This window comes from Elephantulus edwardii, unplaced genomic scaffold (assembly GCF_000299155.1).
Source record: "Elephantulus edwardii isolate Elephantulus edwardi_28Jun2011 unplaced genomic scaffold, EleEdw1.0 scaffold00039, whole genome shotgun sequence".
Lineage (NCBI taxonomy): Eukaryota > Metazoa > Chordata > Mammalia > Macroscelidea > Macroscelididae > Elephantulus > Elephantulus edwardii.
The window spans coordinates 18,972,011-18,991,915 of record NW_006399789.1 but is presented as its reverse complement, the minus strand read 5'-3'; the positions used below and the strand labels follow the sequence as shown (position 1 = coordinate 18,991,915).

Sequence of the window (19,905 nt, the reverse complement as noted above, 5' to 3'; positions counted from 1 at the left end):
GTGGATTGATTCAGTGACTGGGATAATTGGGATGGGAGTGTCAGAGACAGTGCGATTGGCACAGGATAGAGCAGAGTTTAGGGCTGTTTTACATAGGGTTGCTATGAGTGGCAGGCGACTCGATTACACATAACAACAACAACAACAACATATACATACATAAATAAATTTTATACATGTATATAATAGAATATATACATATAATATGTAAGCTTATATATGTATAATGGAGGAGTGGCATCCACTACCATAATAGCTTGTCTCCGGAAACCCTATGAACCTGGAGAGAGGATGAAAGTCACACAAGTGTCAAGGACTCTCTCTCATAGGGTGGACTGATGGCACTTAACAACAATGACAACTTATATATTTATCTATCATCTATCTGGTGGCTTCGTGGTATGGATTTTCACTGTCAAGCTGCTGTAAGTTGTAGGAAGCCATCCAGAGTAGATCTTAACTCTGCCACTGATGACACTTCTGGCATGCAGTAGCCACCCCTCTCCATCTCTGGGATTATGCCTACCTCTTAAATCAGTACCTGTAAATCAACACCTTGGGGCATGCCCCTCCTACTCCTTTGTAAACTGATAGCCTAGGGCTGGGTTCTCTGACCATCCTATCCTGCCTACTCAGCTGCCTATTTATTGCAGAATTCATGGAATAAACTTTGAGGCTTGATCAGAGAACTTTGACTTTGTCTCGTCTCTCGTGTTCCTGTCCCTCTCCCCCTCTCAATCTGCACAGATACCACTCTAGAACACGTGTGAACCCGCAGGTCAGTTTCAGTACGTGAAAAGGATGGTCAATAGACTCCAATGTGATTTATTGCTTCAAAATATCTGCTGGAGAGTCAGCTTTCGGTCTGCTCCTCTCAATGACATGCAACAGCAAGAAGGGAGATGCCAACTTTGAATTAACAGTGCTACTCCCTAAGGACCAAAATTCCCCATCCAGGGATTTAGGATTAATATTATCAGCAGGAGAAACTATTTAATATTATCATCAGTAAAACCTGAGAAAATTAAAAACCCACCATATTTAGAATTTACTAATCACCATCAGTCTGATCAGAAACTACCACATACACATACATGAAACACGTTAGACTCAGCACTAAAAAGTAGTACTTTTTTGGTTTTTTTTTTGTTTATTATTTTGTGTGTGTGTGTGTGTGTGTGTGTGTGTGTGTACCATCAACTCAGATCTGACTAGTACAGGAGGAGAATGCCCCTCCTTCTCCAGCAGAGCATCTGGTGGATTTGAACCACGTACATCTGGGATTGCAGTGCAGCTTCTTGTCACTAAGCCATCAGAGCTCCCTAAAAGTAGTACTTTTTAAAGTTAGGGCAGTAAGCTGGCCCTAGCTTGCTTTAAAAATTTATGTAAAATCTAAGAAAATGTTATAAAAGATGATAATTCATTTTATGGAGGATTGAAGTGAATAAGAATTAGGGGGGAAGAAAATGATTAACCTGAAAAGTTGTAGTGAAATATTTTGGTTCAAAGATCTGTCATTGCAAGCATGTGGAAACTGACACTGAGCCATGCTATGTTTATAAGTGTAGATATTCTCTTTTTCAGTCATTAAGGAAAATTTCCTTTGCTGAAATGCATTTTATATATGTATGTTCTGATACTGATAATGGCATTAAATAGTATGATGTTAGTTTATCTTTTTATATAGAATTATGTTAATCTCTTGAAGAATCACTTACTCAGCAATGTCTTTGGATTAAGTTTACAGTTTAAGTTACTATACAAGTTCATTATCTGAAGGCTAAGACTCCAGTACTATGTGAAGTCCTTAACATATAGAAAATATTCAACACTTCACTTTTAAAATCTAAACACTTCACTTTTAAAATCTAAACAATGGTGCAACCCCTGTGGAAAGCAGTATGGCGCTTTCTCAAAAAGTTGCAAATAGAGATACCATTTGACCCAGCAATTCCACTACTGGGAATATACCCTGAAGAGACCATAGCTGACATCCAAGCAGATATATGTACACCCATGTTTATTGCAGCTTTGTTCACAATAGCAAGGAGTTGGAAACAACCTAAGTGCCTATCAACAAACGAATGGCTAGAGAAGCTGTGGTATATTCGCAGAATGGAATACTATGCTGCATTAAAAAACAAGGAACTCATGCAATATTATTCAAAATGGTTGACTCTGGAGAACATTATGCTGAGTGAAATATCCCAGTCACAAAAGGACAAATATTACATGATGCCACTGTTGTAGAATGGGACTATCCTTGGGGTTGGGGAGAGACTGAGTAAGATGGGTTCAATAATGTATACTGCACTGAAACAGAGGAGGGAGAAAACTGTTTAAAAGAGATATATAACTAGGTATTTCTGTCATCACAGGAGACTAGAGCGAGGGCTACATGGTGGAGGGGACCTGGGGGAGGGTTTGTAAAACAATGAAAGAATCTTTTCTTTTACTTTTCTATAATTTTTGGACTCATGTACTTATAACTTTTTAGTCAAATTTGTGTCTTCTAGGTTGCAGCACCCCCATGATACATCTTCAAGGATATGAACATGTACGGCCAAGCACAATCAATAAGAGTGCATCTAAATTCTAAAATCAATCTCCATAATAGTCTATGTGTTTCCTACTGCCAAAGGGGCCCTTTAGAGTAGTGAGAGAAGATCTTCACCCTGAAACCCACAGCGTCCCTTTTCAGCAGGAAGTAGCTAAGAGAATACGCCATCCCCTTTTCCTTATGACTCAGGGTGAAGTCTCTCTCAGGGATGAGTGATAGGGAATGGCAAAGGATACACCGACAAAGAAGATTAATCAGAACTGGCTTTGACAGGCACTGTGGCATTTGGACAAGAACAAACTGGGAGGAGGGTAGAGAGAATAGTGCAACAATGAATGAATGGAAACCCAAAATCTCTGTAAATGTTGATGAAAATTAATAAAATATAATTATAGAAAAAAAATCTAAACAATGAATAGAATTTCTAATCTTAAAATTCTTTATTGTTTTTCAATGTCTATGCTAACATGGATTTTTTTTCCACCTTAATCTCTGCTGATAGGTTGTGTCTTTATTTCATGCTTTACAAGTTAGCTGAAATTCCACTGTGGCTATAAAGTTTCCTTAGATATTGTAGCATGGATTAAATTATCCTCCTCTGTGTAATCATAATTCATTTTCTTTCCAAGAGTGCAACCGTATCCCACCTTCCTTTGTACTTGACTGTGAATGTATCTTCCCCCTGAACTAATTGCTGGTTTTGAATGACAGAGACCTTAGCCAAGCCATCTTTTTATTCCAGAGAATTCCTATCCTAACGTTTTGCTTGAGGTTATTAAATTAAATGAAAGAGTATAATTATTCAGTATCATTTTCCTGAGGTCATATTATTAGACTGAAATGGAGTTAAGGGAATGGTAACTGATGTCTAAAATTCTAATTGCTGAATTCAGTCAGGCCCTTAGAAAAGCAGTATTAGAGACTTTCAAATTAGAGTAATGAACAGTAGATTAGACCAAGGACATTAGAACACAGTGTCCAGAACAGCTGTGCTGTGTCCTCAATGGGATAAGCAAACAGGTAATTGTCGATGTTTTTCCTCTTTCCTGCCTGTGTACTCTTCCAAAGATGCTCTCAACCCCAAAGCTCTGGGGATTTATTAGTCACAATAGCTCTGAAATGACTGTGATTATTTTTGCTATAATTTTCCATTTCACAATATCTGAAGTCTACCTTAAAAATAAAAACTAGCAGAATGATTCATGACCTCAAGTTATTTACCTGTCAGGATAATAGAGTTTAATAAGTTAAACAGACCCAGGAACATCTTTTTGTTGACACCATTGTCAATGTAGAATGGTTGAAATGACAAATCCTTCACATTCACAAAAAAAATTATTTTCAAAGGTCATTTAAAATAAATTATGCTCAGGGATAAAAAATTAATGACCTGGTTTTGTTTTTGTTCTGTTACATTGCCCTTTATTTTTCACTCCAGTTTCCTCTTTGTCTTCTACACTTCCCTTTATTTTTTTCAGATTTGTCATTCCAGTCTTCAGCCTTATATTGGTCTATTTACAAATGTTTCTATTAAACCGCTAGTGAAAACCCTGGTGGCATAGTGGGCTGAGTGCTTGCTGCTAAACAAAGGAACCACCTTTTGAATCGAGCAGCCCCTCCTCTAGAGAAAGACAGTCTGCTTCCTGGGAGAGTTATAGCCTGCAAACCCCAATGGATGCTCCACAGGAATCATAATTGACTTTAAGATAGTGGGTAGTGTATTGACTTGGGAGATGTTTAAGCTTTGTTTTGTTTAGGGGTGGGAGAAAGTGCATTGCACTTAGATTTGCATCTAAAACACAAGCTAGTCCTCAATATTATATAAGAAGTCTAGTTCTTTTCTGGGACTGTAAAGGCCAGTATAGTCAAGTTTTCTGTCTGATTAGATTGTGGTATAGATGGAAAAATCAGCCTTAGAAAAAATGATGTGTGTATTGTGGTTATAGTCATGCAATCATTAAAAGACTTTAGGGACACAGTTGAATCATTCATTAGGGAAAGTAATTCTTCAGAACAGAAAAAAAATAGAAAAGGAATTCAAAAGAAGAGGAAAAATGTGAAAAAGATATATCTAAATGGAATATTGAGAATCAGTTTCCTGGAAAGTTAATAAGTCTTCAGACATTATTAGATAAAACTAACTCTTCTCTAAATTGAGAGAGTACAGCTTTCCTAGTATTTCATTGTACAGGTACCTTTCACTCTCATATATTCACATTACAAGCCTACCCATAAACAAAGAATTTTTTCATTATACTGGGACTAGAATTAATGAAACCAATCTAAAGAGCCTTTATAAAATAAGAATTATTTTCCCCCATGATATTACAATATAATTAACTGGTTATATTACAATGTTACAGGAAACACTGTAACAGTTACAAAGGAATACATTTCTCCTTTTCTACTTAGACTGAGCAAGGAAATACTATTCCTCTTCACCTACATTTCTATGTATGTCAAGTTCTTATTCTTGCCTTAAATAAATGTATTTCAAATATTTAATGTGAAAACATATATCACAGTCTGTAACATCTGCAGTCCATTTTGTATTCATTCCGAGGTTCATGTTTTTAAGGCATATATCTGAGTTCTAATAATTGGTACTTGACACCAAAGATTCAATGAAGATGCTTTTTTTGTCTGTATCTTTCCTATAGAAGAATAAAAAAAACTAACCACCTTTTAGACAATTACAATATATTTTAGTTCAACATGTCAGATTGTTGTTGTTTACATTGTGTACCATTGAGTCAAAATCAACCTATAGCTGACCCTCCAGTGGGTTTTCAGAAGCAGTAAGTCATATGAGAGTTGATTGCTCACTTTTCTCCCATAGAGCAGGTGGTGGATTTGAACTGAGCTCAACGTAGTGGCAAGAAACTGCGCTGCAATAAACATGGTTCAGGGACACCAGGTGCTTCACTGGAGAAGGATGGACAATCTCCTCCCTTGTGATTAATTAACTCTGAAAATTCACTGGAGGACCTCACTCTATGGTACACTACACACACACACACACACACACACACTGGCTTTGGCAGTGTGATTTCTTAATAGTAAGCCACTCCATATCAGATCGCCACTCAAAATTATTTTGAACCAATGTGACTATGAAACCAATAGTTTAATTAGGGGCCTTTGACCTGATGTTTAAAACCATTATTTTTTTAATAAGGGAGCTCTGGTGGCCTAGTTGCAGTGAGCTGTGCTGTCATACCAAATGTGCACTGTTCAAATCCTTTAGCTGCTCTTCAGGAGAAGATGGAAAATCTCCTTCTGTGCAGTTAAGATACCCCTGGAAACTTATTGGAATGTCAGCTGAGTCAGTTCTGACTCAAAGGTAAACAACAACAAAACAACACAGTTTGACTATTATTGTTCCTATTCAAAGGGAAGGTAAAAGGAAGAATGCCTAATGAATCTTTTCCTCACATATTAATTGAAACAAAACCCTTTCAGTTTTCTGTTGACAGACTCCACTGTTTCTGACACAATCTTTGTATCTGCAGGAAAATGTTGAAGGAGGAGACTGCAGTCGTTGCAAATCTGGCTTCTTCAATTTGCAACAGGAGAACCCGAAAGGTTGTGATGAGTGCTTCTGTTCCGGGGTTTCTAACAGATGTCAGAGCTCCTACTGGACCTATGGCAACGTAAGCACCAACTTCTAACACTGTACTCTGCTCCTTGGGCTCCTCCCCTCTCCCCGCTGTTGGAAATTCCTTTTGTGAGATTTATTTAAAAGTGTTTTTATTGTCATGAAAACTCCATTCTACTTACAGTTAGTAATAATAAGGGATGGGATTTTCTTTCACATGCTATCTGTGTATCTTTAAACAAAGCTTGTGACGTTTTAACCTTCACAACATGTTGTCAGGAATCTCTTAGAATATGCAGACACTAGTCTTTTCTGTACGTGAAATAGTAATGAAATTAATAATATTTTGAACCCAAAGGAAGATCTTGCAATAGAAAGTACATCAAATTGGTATTTAAAGAATTCCATTTCTCATTTAACCACTGATCATTGTAGACAGGTTAAGGAATAGAGCAAAGTTTAGGGCTCTCGTACATAGGGTCACTATGAGTCGCAAGTGACTCGACATCATGTAACAACAAAAACAACACTGGTTAAGGGTAGAGTGCTTGTGGCCTAGTTTGAAGAAGCTGCACTGCAATCTCCAAGCCACACAGTTTGAACCAGCTGCTTTGCGAGAGAAAGATGGACAGTCTCCTCCCTTGAAAATTATTGCCACTGAAAACTCACTATAGAGTCAGCTATTTGACTTGATGTCACCTAACACAGCACAACACAACAACAACAGCTATTTAAGGAGTTCAACTTCCAGCCCAATGGCAGGCTGTTAAGTATTCACTGATACTCTATAGGAGAAAGATGGGTCATCTCCTCCCATGCAATTTGCAGCCTCTGAAAATCCACTTCAGCTCTGAGTCAGCTCCTAGTGTATGACAGTTAATTAACCAAGTGAGGAAAACTGAGAGTTTTGGTGGAGTAAGCCTTTGGAAGTGGTACTGCTAATCTAGCAGTTCAAATCCACCGTGGCTTCTCAGGAGAAAAAGGGGCAGTCGCCTCTCTTGGGATTTGTTTTTGTTGTTAGGAGACATGAGGTGACTGCAGCACAGTGGCCTTATGAACAGCAGATCTGCCTGATCCTGTCCTTCACACCTCATAGTTGCTGTCATTTGAAGTCATTGTGGTATCACTATGTCAAACCATCTTACGGAGTGTCCCCCTTTCTCTCTCTAACTCTCTACCTTTTTCAGCATGATGTCTGTCTCTAAGGACAGAAAATATGTCCAGAGTAAAAGAGATGAAGTTTTACCATCCTTGCCTCTGAGGAGTACTCTGGCTTAATTTCTTTTAAGACAGATTTGTTTTTCTTTCAGAAGAAGTCCATGGAATATTTGTTACTTCTCACCAATACTATAATTCAACAGCATTTATTGTTCTTCTGTCATCCTTATTCATTGTCTAGCTTTCAGATGCATAGGAAGCAAGACCTAGAAAACCTGCTGGAGGGCCAGCTATGAGTTGGTTCCATGGAAGTTTTTGTTTTGACTGATATATATATATATATATATTTGGAATTTTAATTCATGATTGATCTGGAACAATTTAATTATTTAGTAGTTACTGGCACTTTTTATCATAACATAAACATGTTTACCTTTCTTCATCTGCTCTCTAGTTCACTCTCCATTACCTTTCACTGTGGGAAAAGTATGAGAGGCAAACAGCTCTTGCATAGTTTCTATGAGCGGAGCTTAAGAGTGCTAAATGGCAGATATATGTCAAAGAAGGAGAAATGTAGAGAGGGCACACACCAGGTCAGAGAAGCAGATGATGCTAAAAAGCTGAGGCCTTATACTTAGTCGTTTAAAGCTTTGAAGCCAGAAAATATTATTTTTAGATGTGTTTATTAAATTGATTTCAATTTTAATAAACTATTATTCAAAAAATATTTCCCTTTCAACTCTAATCAGCTAACAAATCTTTGTATAACTATATATCGTTTGTATAAAATATACAAATATGCATCTTTTCAGTGTAGTCTGAAACATATTGAGGATTTCTCCTAATACTTGCAATCCGTTATATAAATTTCAATCTATATGTACTATATCAGATCTTTAGAACGGACTGCATCAAATAAATTAGTGGAAGTCTTATTTAATTTGTTTGTTCTCACCCCTTCCTGCTGTCTGTGTCATTAATACTACAAAGTTTTACAGGCAAATTAAATGGCAAAGTTGACATACAAGACGTGACCTTCAGAAACTAAGTCTTCTAATTTTTGCATGTCAATAAGCCTGCTGCAAAGAAATGCTCTGGACATTACTGAACCCTTTTAGAATGACTGAGGATCAACACTGAGAAGGGAAAAAGAGGATATAATTTGCTATTTCTTGTCTATCCTGCCAAACATGTTAGTTGAGAAAAGGATACGACTTGCTGTCAAACTCCAAATACATTGCCTTAGGGTCAGAACTGACCCATAGCAGACCCTCCAGTAGTTTTTCAGAGTCTGTAAATTACAAGGAAGGAGACGACCCATCTTTCTTCCTCTGAGCAGCTGGTGGTTTCAAGTCATCTGTCTTTGGGTCAGCAGCACCAATCTTTATCCATTAGGTCATCAGAGTTCCTACATTGTTTTATAACTGTTCTTTATTTTCTACCACTCTACTTTCCTTAGTCTCTTTCACTTATCTGATCAGGGAAGTCCTAGTGATTTCTAAACTTCAAGAGATAAAAAGTCCACCAGCCTCTAGAGGCTATAAACATGCTATGGACTGTCTAAAAACATTATCATGACAACAGTATTTATAATGGGGTACATTTACCAAAATAAAAGTAAAATCTAAGGATAGTTTATTTGACCTGTTTATTATTTAAAATTACTATAAAATCATTACCCCAGATATTTGCAGCTTAATTTTTCCTCCAGATTTTTTTTATAATTAACAGTATTATCATCCATTATAATTTACGTTATTATGATTTATTAGTATTTTCTCAAAGCCTTGCTCTACTGATGTAGTCTCTAAGGAACTGTGCTCCAAATGCAAAAAGTAGCACCACTCTGTTGGTAAAATCCACCAGTGGCTTCATGTGAGAAAGATAGACAGTCTCTTCCTGTACAATTCATAGCCTCAGAAACTTTCTGAAGAGTCATTTAGGATTTGGTTCTAACCCAATATGAGTTACTACAAATTATGAATTATATACACATGAATACTTTCCCTACTTTATTTAACACTTGACCCTATCTATTATGGAATAAATATTAAAAATGGTACAGAGGCATATTTTCATCTTTACTTTTCTTTTGCTACAACCCACAAGGCCAGGTGTCTCACAGCCATCTAGTGTGGCTCTGTTAGCATCAAAGCTTGGAGATAGTATTTCAACCTGACCAAGTGGTACAGTTTATGTTAGAACTGTAGCTGCATGCCAGGCCTAGATTAAGGCAAAAGTGGGAAAAAAATCTTCTTTGTTTTTCTTGTATTAAGAACATGGTCTATCTGTCACCACTGCACTCTGATCCCTTAAGAAGGAATAGTCCAATATTGTGGGTGAAGACCATAGCAAAAAAAATATATTTAATGAGATTAAGCCTCAAAACTCAAATTTAAATAAGTGTAAAGGAAGAAAATACTGAATGAAAAGCTATCTGCTAAGTATTTGTGAATGTTCTGCCTCTGTTTTGTAAGCACACGTACATGTACATAGCTCTGGTGTCTTAGTGGTAAAGAGTTGAACTATAAACCCAAAAGCACATGATTGAAATACATCAGCTGCTCCAAGGGAAAGCGATGGACAATTGACTCTCATGCAATTTATTGATTCTGGTAACCCACTGAAGTGTAAGCTATGAGTCAGTTCTAATGTAATGATATATAAGAACAATTATTAATGAGCTCTAGGGGGTTAGTGATAAGAAGCTGCACTGCAGTTCAAATCCACTAGCTGCTTCATGGGAAAAACATGGGCAATCTATTCTCCTTTCATTAACTGCCTTTGAAAACTCACTGTGGGGTTAGCTATGATGGTACACAATAACAAATAAATATATTTCTTGTAATATATCTCTGGTCCTTGGAGAAGGTCATCATGATCGGGAGGGTGGAGGGATAGCACAGGAGGGGAAGGCCCTCTAAGATGTGGATTGATTCAGTGACTGGGGTAATTGGGATGGGTATGTCAGAGGCAGTGCGATTGGCACAGGATAGAGCAGAGTTTAGGGCTGTTGTACATAGGGTTGCTATGAGTCGCAAGTGACTAGATGGCACATAACAATAGCGACAACAACATACTATATATATATATATTTATAAATGAATATATATGTATTGTGTGTATATATATCTCCATTTCTATCTCAATATTGTGTGTCAACTCAGTGGAGATATAGATGATAGAGATAGAGACAGAGATAGAGATAGAGGTATAGGTATAAGTAGAGATAGAGATAGAGGTAGAGATATACTTAGCATACATATACACTGTATTATATATATATATATATATATATATATACACACAGACACACATCTTTTTCATAAATACAATGAAAATAACAAAAGAGAAAAACATTTGAGATTCAATTAGATTTTAAATCCTATAACTATAATTATATTTTCACTAAATGAATTTTTTTTCCAAATGCTATATTTGAGATAATATTTTTTATAAAAATCATTTGTTAATAAAAACATTATTCTTTTTGTTGTTGTTACTTGGTGAAAATCCACTCTGACTTCTGCTGAGCTTGAGTACAAGATGAAAGCTGTTCCATCCTGTCCATCCTCCTCTTTTCTGCTGTGTTTAAGCCCTTGGTGCACAGTACCAGGCAAACTCTGAGGTGTATCAGAAAAAAACCAACTGTGAGAACCAATAAGACTGGCACAGGACAGGGCAGGTTTCAGAACTGTTTTACCTGGGGTCGCTATGAGTTGCAAATGACTAGATGGCACATAACAATATGAATACGTAATGTACAAGCATAATATCACTGCCATTCAATCCGTTCTACCTCATATTGACCTACTGGTTTCTGAGGCTGTAAATCTATGAGAGGAGATCACATTATGTTTCTCCTCAGGAGAAGCTGGTAAATAAGAACTGCCCACCTTTCAGTAAGCAGCCTCTTCTGTTAGGCTCTGTTTAAATGACATTTTCAACTCTCATAGTTTCCTGTTTTTCTACTTTTCCCAAATAGCACAAATAATAGGGGGGCGGAGGGGGAGATGTTCTTGGCTTTTGCCTACTCTGAAATGAATGAGGCTTCTGTTTTCTTTAAGATACAAGACATGAGAGGCTGGTATTTGACAGACATCTCTGGCCACATCCGCATGGCTCCCCAGCGGGATGAATTGGATGTACCTGACCAGATCAGCATCAGTAACAGGGAGGCCAGACAGACTTTACCACAAGACTACTACTGGAGCGCCCCTGCTGCGTATCTGGGAAACAAAGTAAGTCCACAGATGGATGTCTCGTCTTACTCTGCTTTAACTGGGCAATAAGGAAAATAGCATTTCCTTTTTAAAAAAAGAAAGAAATCAAGTACAATGTATGGGAATGTCTGAAAATGCTGAATGTGATCCAGTGTGATGTTTTCTCGCAAATCCCAAGGAAGAGACATATATGTAGAGTTGGTTCAGGACTGTGCTGGTAAAAACCCTTGATACAACCTGTGTTCCATGTAAACTCATTGAACTAATGAATTAAATAACATAGCTGCTAGTATATTTGGTGAGACACATGACTGGTATCTGAAAAACCTGTGCTTTGTTTGCTTGAGATTATCTACAGTTGTCTGTGATGAAGGTTTTCTAATATATTTCTATTTCTTTCCAAAACTAATACTCAAGAGAGCTGCTTTATCTTCTGTCTTGTATGACAATATACTGGAAATAATTATTGCACAACTCATTTCCTGCTTGCAATGAAGTTTATGTAAACAACATAGTTCCTGAAACTCAGCAAGTGAGCTACCCTTTAAGAAGTGCCAGACTGAAAACATTGCTTTGTTTTGAAGCCCACCCACAGATAGATAAAACCATACATGGGTAAACAAATGCAAGTGTTTAAATATTTTTTTTATTTTCTTATTTGCTTCTTATTGTTGTCAACTAACTGGAAAGATACCTTATTCAGAATGTTATTTTCATTTGTCCAATAGTTTTTCAGATGTACAATGTGTTTATTGAAATATTGTTTGCCACTGTGAATGTTAGTACCTTCTTTGCTGATAGCTTGGTTACCTTATTGCATCAGAAGCTGATAGTTACAGGGAAAGCAAAATAGAGCATTGATGAAATTTGAAGTTTTGTTTACACCTGTAAAAGCAGAATTTTACTAATAAAAGAATATTTCTAGTCCTGGTTTCCTCAAAGGGTATGTGAGCATTGATTAAAAAAATAAAAACAAAAGAAAAACTTAATTTTTCATATGCTGCTCTATGCAGAGACCTGGCAGCTTATTGAAATATTTTCATCTCATAGCTAGTTTTTTTCTTAACAGGCTTCTAAATGCTATTATGAAAAATGTATAATGAATAAAACACATTTTCACTGAATATGTATTTTAAAGAGACAGAGAGTGTTGCATAAAATTCAATAGCTATAATAAAAATCTAATTAAACTTTTATTTGCAAGGCACTTTATGACAAGAAGTCATTTTGTCCAATTCTATGTAGGAAGCGCCTGTACTCCTAACAAGAATAAAATAGCCCATAAGAGTTGAAAAAGACTACTTAAAAATTAAAGCAGAAAAAAATAATAGACTTACTGTTTAAATTGCGCAGAGAAGTTCAGTGAAAAGATTTGGGTCAAAATTGGATGAGTTGAAAACGTTTTCTTTTTCTAGCTATTGTGAAATTTATTTAAAGATAGCTTAGAATGAAAAATACACTTTGCTATTTTTTTAATATATATTTTCTTCTTTGGTCTTCTTTCTGTTGGCTGAAAATCAGCATGACAGAAGGAAAGTAAGCAGATGGGATATTAAATAGCATCAGCAAAGAATTTGGACATCCTGTTCATAGTTGTTGGTTCTTAAAGATAACTTCCCTTCTCCTGGATGACCTATTTCTTATAATCAGTCATAATGGAGTACTTCACATTTCCTTATAGATAATTGTCATATCAAAAAGCTGCGCCTGTCCATGTTCCAGTTTCCATTCTGTGAGGAAAACACCAGTAACAGGGTATACAAAATGTTTGAATATGATGTGCAAAGTGTTTGAATATGGAAAGCATTCTTTAATGTAATGTAGAAGCCCTTGGTGGTTTACTGTCAGACAGCTCAGTGTGAATGAAACAATTTGCCTTAATAACTGAACCATATAAATTTTTGATACTACAATAATACTGCAAGCTCTCACAAATTACCACAGTTCATCTTAACTGTCATGTCACATCACGTAAATTATAGTCATGATGACATGCTTAGCTTGCTTGATTTAATATCTTGCTAAGGAAATGGAAAATTGTAAGGCCTTGTTTGTAAATTCAATAAAGCCACTTTTCTAAATAGTCAGGCCTAAATTCTTTACCAGTAATTGCTGTTAGAATCAGAACCATTGCCAGAAACTGACAGAAATAGTCTATCAAGATACAAGTACATCTGCTTAAACACTGAATTACTTTTATATCCATGACCTAGAGGCTCTGGATACGTAATCCTCCTCCTGCTTCCTAGGTTAAAAAATATTTATGAAATGCTATTAATGTTTCCAAATATTTATATACCCAGTTTTCAAATATTTTCCAAGTAATTAGGTTGTAAAGTCTACTTGTTACAGAAGAACAATGTGCTGTGCTTATTCTATTCTAATGAGGATACCACATAGATCCTTTCCTTTTATCTTTTAACAAAAATAAGAAAATTGCTCTCACTTGAAACACTTAGACCCGATCATGCAATTGTGTGTGTGTGTGTGTGTGTGTGTGTGTGTGTGTGTGTGTGATCTTAATAAAATGATAAAAGCAACCTGTTTAGTAAAGAGTGCATCTTATTCTATGGAATATTTTTTTATGTGTGGCAGATTCTCTATGGAATAATGAGATATAAATAACTGATTATAAATGTGTGCAGTAAGTGTGTATAGATGGAGGGAATCTAAGAAAATAGCACAGTTTTCAATTCCCTATTTAAAGAATCAGCAAGCCAAAATGATGACAGGATATGCTGAAGTAAAAAGAGCAGAATGGAAGATTTCAGAAGGCAGCTTGAGAAGATTAAGAAAGGTAGCATAGTGGAATGTACAAAAACTTGGAGTTAGAGGAAAAAAGAAGAATTTACATGGTATTTCTAAAGTTGAAATAAGAAAGAAAAAACAAGCTTATGCCTCAAGTTGCAATACTGAAAGAGGGAGATGCTATGGGTAAAATCTTAAATGATCAAGGAAACAACGAAAGAAGATGGAAGGAATATACAAAGTCATTGTACCAAAAAAGAACTGATTGACACTGAAATATTTCAGGAATTCCCATATGAACAAGAGCCAGTAATATTGAAGGAAAAAGTTCAAGCTGCACTGAAGGCACTGGCAAAAAAATAAGGTCCCAGAAATTGACGGAATACCAATTGACATGTTTCAGTCAACACATAAAGACCTGGATGCACTCACCAGTCTGTGCTAGGCAATTTGGAGGAGACCTGCCTAGCTAGCTGACTGGAAAAGATCCATGTATGTTTCCATTACCAAGAAGGGTGATTCAGTAGAATGTTTAAATTACAAATCAATATCATTACTATCACATGCAGGCAAAATATTGATGAAGATCAGGCAAAATCACCTAGGCACAAAATATTGGCAGAGAACTGCCAGAAATTCCAGCAGGGTGTAGAAAAGGCCGTGGCAGCAGGGATCATTGTTGATGCTGGATACATCCTGGTTTAAAGTACAGAGTACTAGAAGAATGTATATTTGTGTTTTATTGACTATGCAAAGGTATTTGACAGTGTGAATCATAACAGATTATGGGTGACATGGGGAAGAATGAGAATCCCTAACACAATTTTGTTCATGGAGGTCTATAGACCAAGAAGCTGTTGTTCACATATAGCAAGAGAACACCGCATTACTTAAATTCAGGAAAAGTGTACATAGGGATTATATCCTTTTTCCTATCTATTCAATGTGTACTGAGAAAATTATATGAAAACTAGACTCCTTGAAGAAGAATGTGGTACCAGAATTGGAGGAAGACTCAATCAAAACCTGCACTATGCAGACAACACAACCTTGTTTGCTGAAAATAAGGAGGACTTAAAACACTTACTACAGAGGCTCAAAGACAATAGATTTTAATATGGGTTGCATCTCAACGTCAAGAAGACAAAAATCCTCAGCACCGTACCAATAGGCAATATCATGATAGATGGGGAAAAGGTAATTGTCAACAGTTCCATTTCACTTTGATTGACAGTCAACATTCTTGGTACCAGCAGACAGGAGATTGCATTGGGAAACCTGCAATGATGTCAGTTTAAAGACTACGAGACTACGTGTACTTGATGCAGGCCATGGGTTTTCAATGTCTTGCAATGCATATGAGAGCTGCACAGTGAATAAGAATGGAGTAGAAGAATCAATGCTTTTGAGTTGTGGTATTAGAGAAGTGTATTGAATAATCCATGGACCCAAAAATCAAACAGATATGTCTTGGAAAAAGTGAAACCAGAGTACTCCTTAGAGGCAAGGAGTGAAGCATTGTCTCACATATTTTGGGCATGTTTCTTAGAGAAGTTATTTCTTACAGAAGAATCTCATGCTTGGAAGGGTCAGGAAAAGAGAGTGAAACCCTCAACAGCTGGATTGACAGAATGACTACAACAATGGACTTAAGCATTTCATACATTAAGTTTTTTCTATATAGTCAAAATGAGAATTTAGTCATGTATCCTTGGAGAATGCTAATGATTGGTTTTAGAACTTATTTAAAATCATGGGTAGGAACGGAATAAGGTAGAGAATAGAGTCCTGCTGATTGCTGTAGGCTTTTGGTCTTCAGTAACAGAGAGTCTGAGAGTTGGAATAACTCACTGCTTTAGTAAAAATTAAGTGCTATTGGAACATTGAAGCCTTCATTTACTTAAGGTTACCCTAGTGGTCTGAGATAGTACAGCTTCAAAAAGCAATTCTCTGCATCTATAAAGTTCTGGGAGATCTGACTCAGCCTGTCTCCTGTGCATGCATTACCATTGATGTTTGTGATTCTATCTGTGAGCCTTGTTAAATTAATCTTGTGTGATTTGTTCTTTAGCGAATAATGATTATTTTCTACGTTATGCTTTTTTTTCTGTTTCTAGCTTAGAGGAGATTATACACTGCTTAATGTAGTTGCCCAAAATATCTATAACCGATCTTAAGCATGTTAGGAGTCTTTACTAGCATAATGGCATCTCACTTCTGAAAGAAACATGGTAAACTTCTTTGTTGTGGTTGCTTGATTTTATATTCTACCTCACAAACCCCAAATTAAAGCTAGAGATTTGAAGGTTACGGTCTGAGATTTATAAGACAGAGTAATTCTTCTCATATAAAAGAAGGCTCTAATGTACTTTCTGATTCATGTAACTTACTGAAGAACACACAAATAGCTCTGAGTAGATTACTCAGAAATGATGTTTTAGGTACAATTTATGTGAAGGTTCAAAGATAATATTCATGCTGCTAAAAGAAAAATAAAGCCTGCTAACATACAAATTGTACTCTCTTTTAACAGCATGATTTACATGTATGACTTCTTCATATTCCTCAAGATTATTAAAAATAAAGTCTCCATCCTTAATGGTCTACAATTTGTAATTAAATGTATTAACTAACAAGGTCCTCATGCATCTGGATAATGTCATGGTATAACAAATAAATAGGACACATTAAATATAACTATTTTTTTATTTTATGTGTTGCTGGTGTTGCTTGATATCATAGAGTTGACTCCTGCTTATAATGGCCGCATGTAGAAAAGTGAAACACCGTATTCAATCTTGCACCATCCTCACAATCTCTACTTGTTCCACTCACTGTGTCAGTCTATCTTCTTGAAGAATTTCCACTTTTTCTCTGAGACTCTATTGCTTCAGGCATAATGCTTTTTTCTTCTGCAAAGAATGTGAGACTAAGACCCCAAATATTAAGTCCCATTAAAAAGATGTAGTGATGGAGAGTGCCAAGAAGATGTACTCCCTATAATAGCCTACAGGAGAAACATGGCCTATCACCATGCAGTTTATTTCCAATAAAAACACCCTGGAGGGTTAGCTATGAGTTGCTTCTGACTCAATGATACATAATAAATAACAGCAACCCATCTATGAAGATTCACAGTCAAATAACACACCTTTCAGTATTATATAGTATTAACTTTTTGCCTTACTGAATTCATTAACACTGATCCTGCTATTTCAAATTATTATAAAACAAAACATTTTCCTTGTGTTTAAAACATGCAATGGAAGTAAAAAGAAATTTATATGGCATATTTTTTAAACAAATTTTGAAAGATTTTTTTTCCCCCACTCATTCCTTGTTGTATTTTTCTCCCTGGCCACCCCTTCTCCCCAGTTCACTCTTCTCTTTTAAAACAAAAATAAAAATTCTTTCATTGTTATACAACACCCCCATCCCCGAGTCCACTCCATTATGCATTTTTTAAGGAATATTATTGTATTTTAAGTTGTGGATTTGCTTTTTGGAATCATATAATAATCATTGTAATAACTCCTAGGGTTAAAAATATGAGTAGTTTGAGGTCTTGAATTAGCTAGCAACCAGTGGAGAAAACAGGTTCTTTTTGAACTTGTTATAACCAAACAACTTTTAAACAACTGTGTTAAGCCTTTGTTGGTTGGTTTGTCTTTTATTGATTGTTGCTGTTAGTGATAGAAAAGCCCAGAGATCAAGATAGGAGTGAGTGCTGATAGGTTACTTGTTTGATGTTTAGATATCACTGGATTTGTTTTTTTAAACCAGTCCTAGAGCAGATGTGAAGATGATAAATTGAAACAAAATGAAGCAAAACACCAAGAAATCCTACAAACGAACAAAGACTGATTAAAACAGATATCCACACATGAACTAATTTCTTCAATATCTGAAAAGAATTCTTTAATAGGAACTGCTGGAATTTTTAGACAACATAATTCTCTCATGTGAATCTTTCTAGAGTGCAAAATATCAGCACTATTTCTTTTTTTAAGTTAGCATAAACATTTCATTTTTTAAATAGCTATTAATTATTTCACTGGAACTCTAGGAAGGGAGGTACAAAACATTACAGTGATATAATGGCTTATGTACTGATATAAAAAAGAAAAAACTTTGTAAAGAAGACAAAAAAGAAAAAACCACACAACAACCATAATTAGAACTCTTCTTCATAGACAGATCTGTTTATTCTTTTTCTGGTCTGTGAAATATTCAGTACTCTTTGTCAACACCCCCAGAGGGTGTTGGAGGCTCTAAATCACATAGGAGGTGATAGGCCATATTTCTCCCATGGAATTGCTGATAGGTTCAAATGGCCAGAAGGACAAAGTCTTTGGGTTAATTGCACAATTCCCTACCCACATCCTTGCACGTAAGCACTTTGAAAAGTTCTTTAGATTTGCCCATGACAGTAAGTCCTTTGATTTTGTTTGCATTTTGCTGAATATATTGGTGTTGATTGTGGATTGAATAGAACAAAATAATTGATTCCTTCAATTTTTTCTTTATTTATTATAGTGCTGCCTTTTGGCCCAGTCTTGATGATTATTATTTTCTTGATATTGAAATGTAATCCATATTGAAAGCTATATAGTGTTTTATTTGTTTTAGTAAGTACTCCAAGCTCTTGGTACCTTGGTACTTCCAGCAAGCAAATTAGCTTGTTTGCACAACACCAGGAGAAAGGAATCTTCTCCTACTCTTCATGTATATTCCTTTTCATAGTCCATCTTCTTGAATTATTTGCTCAGTGCACACATTGAATAAGAATGGTGAAAGCATTTAGCCCTGCTTCATGATTTTCCTGACTTTATTTTATAAAATATTATTTTTCTGCTTTAATTACTGCTTTTTGATAAAAGATCATTTACAGATCTTATATGAACATAATTGTGTCTTCTGAATTCCTTTTTTTAATGTTACTCAGAAATTATTATGCTATATACAGTTGAAGTATTTTCCCTATTTAATACAGCATAAGTAAATATATTTCTGATATTCTCTGTTTTAGCCAAGATCTGTCTGACATCAGCGATTTATCATTTGATTCCACAGCTTCTTCGGAATCCAGTCTGAATTCTCTATAAATGTACTTCCCCATCAGTTTTAAAAATAATCTTCAGCAGTATTTTAATTGCACTTGATATTAATGGTATTTTTAAATAATCTGCACTCTATTGGATCACCACTTTTTAATGGTAAAAATGTTAATCTTTTCCAGTCTGTCAGGCAGGTATCTTTCAAATTTCTTGGAATAGAAGACTGAGAATATAAAGGGCTTCACCTGTTTGCTGAAACACCTTAATTGATGTTCTGTAAATTCCTGAAGCCTTATTTATTATCACAGTTCAAGTGCAGCTTGAACTTCCTTCATTGCCATTGGTTCCAGAAATGGTTCCGTGTCAACTAATTTTGTTTGGTATAGACTAGGAAGAAGGATTGGCCACCCACTTCTGAAATAGCAGGCCTCTGAAAACCCTATGCAAAACAGAACACACACAAACTAACAGAAAGGGCAACCTAGGTAGAACTATCAAGTATGGAAATACAAAGGAGGAGGAACAGTTGTAAGCAGACCTTAGTGATTGGAACATGGAATG

The 19,905-nt window shown here is 35.8% G+C and overlaps 1 protein-coding gene across 1 annotated transcript in view; it reads left to right on the top strand.

Moving 5' to 3' along the window:
- LAMA2 (laminin, alpha 2) overlaps positions 1-19,905 on the top strand; it is a 746,602-nt gene that overhangs the window by 215,905 nt on the left and 510,792 nt on the right. The window contains exons 11-12 of the mRNA XM_006885032.1: positions 6,073-6,213; positions 11,384-11,557. Of these exons, the coding sequence (XP_006885094.1) occupies positions 6,073-6,213; positions 11,384-11,557 (315 nt within the window). The remainder of the gene's footprint in view (positions 1-6,072; positions 6,214-11,383; positions 11,558-19,905) is intronic.